The sequence below is a fragment of the Chanos chanos genome, chromosome 1 (assembly GCF_902362185.1).
Source record: "Chanos chanos chromosome 1, fChaCha1.1, whole genome shotgun sequence".
In the NCBI taxonomy this organism is placed as follows: Eukaryota; Metazoa; Chordata; class Actinopteri; order Gonorynchiformes; family Chanidae; genus Chanos; species Chanos chanos.
Genome location: NC_044495.1, coordinates 11,968,913 through 11,976,012, shown reverse-complemented (window position 1 = coordinate 11,976,012; position 7,100 = coordinate 11,968,913). Strand labels below are relative to the sequence as shown.

Here is a 7,100-nt window from a genome sequence, read left to right as displayed (position 1 = left end):
CAATTTTAGTAGATACACAGCTAAGAAGATCTATAGAAAAAAAAAAAGATCCTTTCAACAACAGATGTGTTACTGTTAGAACTGACCTTACACTCAAACCATAAAGAGAAGAAGAAACTGGGGATGGAGATTTTGGTGTCGGTTGGGCTAGGAAAGATTCTCTCACTGTGTGTCCATCTTACCTACAGTGCACCTAAATCTACAACTGTCATCCAATGGCTTTCACTCAAAGCAGAGGAGACATCTAAACACTCAATGGAGGCTCCCATGTGGGAAATTTTGACAAAAAGACAAACTTTGTAAAAAGAAGGAATGTAATAAGATATGATTCGTTAGTTAATGTTGACACAAATTTTCAACAGACTTCATAGACTGAGAGTGAAATGTATGTCTCTTCAGGTCTGTGGGAAACCAATTTTACAAAGTACGGAGGCGTCTGCAGAACATTCAAGCAAGATGCTCGACGAGGGGATCTTTTTTTATCTACATGATCTGATTATTGTCTATGAGCAGATTGTTAGTAGACAAAAGTGTGACCAGTGAAACAGACCATGCGTAGACTCACTATAAACATAAAATGTGTAATAAATAAGTAAATAAAACCACACCTGGTATGACACTCACCACTCACTTTAATTTAGTAATAGCTAGCATTACCCTGCACTGCCATGCATGTATTTTAAACATACTTATTCAAAAAGAATACAAACTATAAATCAGTTTTTGTTTTGCTTTTTTTTGTTGTTGTTTTTTTTTTTTTGTAAAGGCACTGACTTTTAATCATTGCACGCACTTTTAAGAATTCTGTAAGCCAGACAATGAAAAGGAGAACAAAACTGTGAGCCGAAAGGCAAACGTCTTAGACTGCCAAAAACAGAATTACAAACATAAGTACTAATCTAAATAACTGCAACATTCATATTTACAAGGAATGTTTCAGAATCAGTCACTACATGGTCTGTGCACATGTATAACTATACACTGCAATACATACGTTGAACAACAGAAAATAATTACTGGTTTGCCACTGGGTCAATAAGAGTGACTTTATAAAGAGTTACTGTTGTGTTCAGTTGAGCAACAAAGATCAATTACAAGATGTAAAAATGATAAATGTTGACAAAAGTAGGATGTAAAGACACATACAGCTTCTGCAATTCAAAATATAACAAAAGTTCAAATTCATAATGACACAACATCAACAAGGTACATTACACGTTTCAACATTTTATTACAATAATGAACATCCAAAAATATAGAACATAAACCTTTGAAGAAAGAGGCAACCAGTTTTAGAGCTCTTTGGGGAATAGTGCTCCTCAGGATTCAGTCAGTGCATTGCAACATCATAAAATGTTAAATCATAGAATAAGAAGATAGAAAGAGGGAAAAAAATATGTATATATATTGAATGTTTGCTTCTTATTTTTGTGAAAGCGAACATTAGGTGGTGAGTTACATGTGCTGACGTGATTAAAGCCACAGAATGTTGTTGCCAGTAAAAAGAGTTAGTTCATCTAGTACAACATTTACAAACATGGATACCAAATTCTAAAAGTCTGTCTAATTCTACGAGTACTAATTTTATCGTAAGATATTCATGTCTTTAGTGCTTTAGCTTGTTCCAAAGACAAAATTAAAGATTTAAACAGAAAAAAAGATGTAAACAGAATATATATATATATATATATATATATATATATATATATATATATAAAAAATGATCCACTATAAGAAACCAAAGCATGTGACACTACATACCGTATCTGATCTGAGAACAGAGTTATCATTTTCAGCCACTAACATCCATTTAAAATGGCAGTATAGCATGGTAATTATTTTACAGTTAGTCACTTCAGAACTCTAGTCCCTTATGGTATCTTTCACATATATGTTTTTCTATACTTCCGGCTCATATATCATTACACCCAATTTCAGCATGTCAAATGCTGACTCTAGTGAAATTGAAGGATCTGAGGAGGCAAAGCAATGACTGGCATTTTTTCAGAACAAAAGGAAAGCAAAAAACAGAAAAAAGAAAAAGTGTTGGTTTTAACTATCTATTTACATGTATCAAGTATTCATATTTGGCTCATTAACATGTGAAGTCAACAAAAAAAACACACACTTTACAGCTCTTTTGGTTTCAAAGAAGGATGAAAATGTCTAACATTGATAAGAACATCTCTTTCAATTATACGAGTAATTACTGTAAGACACTTACTGTATCCCTTAATAACATGGCTGTTACTGGTTTCTCTCATTTCTACTAAAATGTTATCACCTGAACTTCATTAGTAACTAGCAGAATGAATTAGATGTCTTAGGGACTATGATGCAGTTTGATATTTTGTCCATGGTGGATTGAAATGCAAGCAGCCTACAACACAAAACCATGGATGGTATTCACTATGTCACTCCATCCTTTCATGTCAGTGTCCATATTAGACAACAGAATCAATTCTCAGTCAAACTAGAGAGGGGATTTTAGTCGGGACCCTTTCTGAGAAATAAAGCACATCTGTTAATGAACACATCCCTCCAGATGTACACAATGTTCACCAACTGTCCCCCTCTTCACACTCATCATACAACCTTCGAAAGCGTATTTGAAAATACTAGTCTGAAATGAAGCAGACAGACAGTTGGTCCTAGCCTAGTTCCCTTCAACAAGAATGAAACTGCCACACATGTGACAAAGAATGAGAAAGGAACACTTGTCTGTCTGAAGGAAATTCTGTCTGATGGCTCACTAACACAGTGCGCCATCTTCCCAACCCACAGCGTCACAGTCCCTCCCAAGACTTCCCCGATATTTGGTGCTTGACGAGAGGCAGAAAGGAGAGATGATCTCAGTAAACTCAAGGCTCTGTAGAATAGACTATTTCTTTCTCTCTTCAGCGCATTCAAATCTTCAGTGCTCGAGGGCACAGATATCTCAGGTGGACCACAAAATTGACAACAGTTGTTAGTTAAAATACTGATCTTGTTAAAACCTTAAAACATTTTAAAAAAGAACGATAAAATGTGAAATTCGGGCCACTGTACAAGTGGAAGGCGCCGTTGGCAGATCTTCCAGGATATGGCAATGGTTTAACACTTGTGTTTCATGGCCAACTGCAGAAAGAGAAAAAAAGAGAAAGAGAGAGAGAGAAGGGTGTGAGTATACTGGAGGTCATCCAAAGCCTATGTGTGACTGACACATTGGTGAAAAGGTGCACAATCAGTCTTTAGTTCAGTGACGCAAAGCTAAACCTATGTTGTCCTGTAAGAAATGTTCAAAGGACAGCAGATACTGAAAAAAGGACATTAAGACAGAGTAGTGAGAGTGAGATTAAAACAGGAATACCACTCTGGTCTGCTCTGGTGTCATGTTCTCAGAGGAAGATTCATTTTTTTCTTTTCATTAATCTAACTAATGAAAGTATTAACGGGCTCAGTGGGAAGCTTATTAGATAAAGGTCAGGAAAACCATTTTTGATCAAAAATCAGTGAACGATAGAGGAGTGAACCTTCACTGGTCTCACAATTCGATTACGATTCAAAGGGTAGCGACTCGATTACAGAACTCGATTACTTGCTCAAATATATGCACTTTGAATCTCTGGCTGTTGGATAAATTCCTCTGCCATGTTTCCAATCACACTAGGCACATGTGTGTGTGTGTGTGTGTGTGTGTGTGTGTGTGTGGGGGGGGGGGGGGGGGTCGTGGGAGGTGTACTTTTTAGTTACTTAGCCTTCCTAATTTACAATAAAAACAGAACGCTGGCATGTAGGTTATTTAATTACAATTTTTATAAATTGATTATTTTCTTTTTCTGCATCGATGCGGAATCCTTCACTTTCGCAACACGATGCATCGTAAAAATGATTATTCTCCCCAGCTCTAGTGAACCGGTTGGTATCTTTCTCTCCACTGACAGAATAATTTTTCATTGCACTGAGATACACATAGCCGACAACTGGGGGCAGCAAAACAGCATAAACAGGCTGTACAGTAAAACAATTCATTCAACAGCCCTTCAAAAGGATAGCATTAGATGGAATAACACTGCTGAACACAAAACATCCCACAGCCAGTGAAAGGGTTACAGTCCCAGGATCTTTTGTCAAAGATAACTGTTTAGACTCTAGAAAGTGTATGCTCCAAAGGGCCTAGTCCAAAAAAGCATAGCCCAACTGTCTTACTTGTCTCTTTGCAATTTATGGGATGAGTTCTCAGTTAAATGATTTATCCTTTTTCAGAACTAAACTGCCAACTGAAGCATTTGTCCCTTATAAACTGCAATTTAGTCAAAAGAACAATTTTAATCCTTCACTGGAAAATCGACCCAATAAATTTTGGTTCTGAACTGCAACATAACTTGTGTGGGTAATACTAAGACCAATTATTAAAAAAAATCTTTCAAGAGCAAACTAAGTTATTAGCTGGCCAATGAAAAATTAATTCCTACATAATTTCCTCTGAAGGTTATCCAGCCGTGAGTCTATTTGGTTGTTTTGGAAGTGCTTGAAAAATCCTTGAGAGGAACTGCAAGCTGAACAATTACAGAAAGCAGGCTGAAAGAAAAAGTCAAGCAGTCAGTAGTTGGACGGAAATGAGAATTAAATTGAGTGGAGGGCACCACTGTGAGGTTTTCATGGTCATGCCCCTGTGTGGTTAAAAAGTTCACACTTTTCTGCATTCGACTCTTTAGTTTCCCTCTGTGAGAGCGTCACGAGGGAGCAATGAGAGTTTGCTTCAATTGGATTTAATTACGCTCCTATTATGTTGAAGTATTATTCATTTATGAAGTCATATTTCATAGGGGAGATGTGAATGTGGACTGCTTTATAAATACTTTAATTAAAATTCCCTGTTGTGGCGCACGTCGGCTGGCCATGCATGTCATTTTTAATGACACAGTGCACCAGGTGAGGACAGCATGGTTTTTTTTTTCTCTTTTTTTCTTTTTTTTTTTTTATGGACCAAAGGGGTTAGAGTCAGGTGGAAAAAGTTATTAAAAGTTAGAAAAAGGAAATACATAGATAGCAGCCTTCGTGGTAGACAGGGTCTTTCCATCCTATTAGAACAGGAAAAACAAATTAAGCTAATGTGTTTATGTGATATGCAATTAGTATGGATGGATGCACAGATGTGACACCTGAGGCCTTTTAATACAAAGACATTGCTCCTGTGGTGAAGGGAATAACCAAACAAAGCTATACACTAAAGGCCATTTCTAATACACTTGTACTTAGTCATAAAGTTTTGCCCCACGTTTTTTTTTTAGAGTGTTCATTAGCAGGATTATTCTCTCATTAGTGACCGTCCAGACGCACCGTGTCAAACCGAGGGCACTACGGTCTGAGTGTGTTGTTAGCAGGCTTAGCTTGTGTACCTTGTGTGCCGTATCTGCAAACTGCTGAGCGCTGTTCATCATGTCGCCGGTCTTCTCCTCCACGCGACCCAAGCGTTCGCCGCGTTCGTTGAGGGCCTGACTGGCTTTTTGCACAGCACTGCTCACACTGTCAGCTGCAGAGTGTAGGATGCTGTTACCTGGGGGTACACACAGAGACAAGTCAGTGTCTACAGCATTTTTTCAAGAAACCGAACCAAGGCGGAACGGACAGTAAAAAAAGACAGAGCCCTCCTCTCCCAGCTTTACCATCGCCAGTTCGCGAGTGTTGATTTTACAGCGTCAGATGTCTCGGAGTGCCATTGCTATTTTGCATTTAATTAACAACTGCAGTGTTACAGTTATTCATGAGAGGGCGCTGTTGGAGCTGTCCAATAATTTCATTTATTCTAGTGAGTGCGCGTCATGTGAGCATAATAAAAGTTTTTCATAATCAACAATTAACACAATTAGACCTCATTAAGCACAAGAGAATTAAATGCGTGCACACAGGGAACTTTCAAGGACAGTTACAGAGGGTCCCTGTTTCACTGCCATATAAGGAGATTTACATGTTCATATCTGCCCTGGAGAGGATGGAAAAGGAAACGCTGCAATTTATCAGGAGTTTAACTAAAGTAAAAACCAACCAACCAACCAAACCACCACCAACAACAACAAATTATATATATATATATATATATATATATATATATATATTCACACATGCACGCACGCACACACACACACACACACACATTATGATTTTAGGTTAGCATTATATGCAAGCCCACTTCCCTTGAGAAATACATAACCCTGATTTCTTTAACTGCCACTAGACATAGTTTGCATTAAAGTGCCTTTTTACTTTGCACATTTACAGTAGTTCAGTGCCCAAGCACCTTAATTCAGTTGCAGCAAACTGAGGAGGATAAAAAAAATGTGTAATTTGGATGCATTCCACGAACACTGTGTTTTTCTTCCAGCTACTTTTCCAGTTTGCTGCCCCTTTTTTTTCACCCATCTCGTAAATGTGAGTGGGAACAAATGGAAAAGGATGTTCCCGAAGTTCATCAGGCCAGCTGTACTGCTCCAAAGAGAGAGAGAGAGAGAGAGAGAATGAACACACACTCTTCCGCTGATAGCCAGAACCCTACGGATGTTTCCACTGGCAACCTATTAATCTGAACCTCTTTTTCAGGAGAGCTACTGCTGCTTTGCTAACTATCAGGCCTATGCAAGGGACTGCAATCCCTCTGTGCATTCACTTCAGAGTCATCCGTGGGCATGAAGCCAGAGTGTTCTAATCCATCCCCTTATTCTTTTCCGAAGGCGGCGTGCCACTTTCCACGGACACTCTTGCTTTGTTTTTCTAAAAACCCGGTTCCATTGTTACCATCAGCGGCCTATAAACGCTCCAAAAAAAAAAAAAGAAAAAAAGAAAAGGCTTGTTCTATCAGGGTCGCAAAGTTGTAAAACAAACCCATTCTTTAGGAGGATAAGGGCACAGAGACACCAGAATGATCCATCAACACGACGGAAAAAAAACTGCCAAAGAGGACAATATACACTTTTCAGAGAGCTGGGGAGAGGGACGGGGGAGAAGAGCAATATCATTTATATAAAAAGTCACCAGACCAAGGTAGAAGTGAAGGCTAAAACATGACATTTTCTCTCTAATGGCTTGAGTCCAAGGTGTTTGGAAAAGACAAAATTTGGGAA

General features: G+C 38.3%; 1 protein-coding gene across 2 annotated transcripts in view; it reads right to left on the bottom strand.

Annotated features, from left to right (window-relative positions):
* Positions 1-1,745: 1,745 nt before the first annotated feature.
* Positions 1,746-7,100, bottom strand: part of stxbp6 (syntaxin binding protein 6 (amisyn)) — a 55,115-nt gene continuing 49,760 nt past the window's right edge. For both annotated transcript variants that reach the window (XM_030775097.1, XM_030775105.1), the window contains 2 exons: positions 5,382-5,539; positions 1,746-3,117 (listed from right to left, as the gene is read on the bottom strand). In XM_030775097.1, the coding sequence (XP_030630957.1) occupies positions 3,094-3,117; positions 5,382-5,539 (182 nt within the window). In that variant the 3' untranslated portion in view covers positions 1,746-3,093. The remainder of the gene's footprint in view (positions 3,118-5,381; positions 5,540-7,100) is intronic.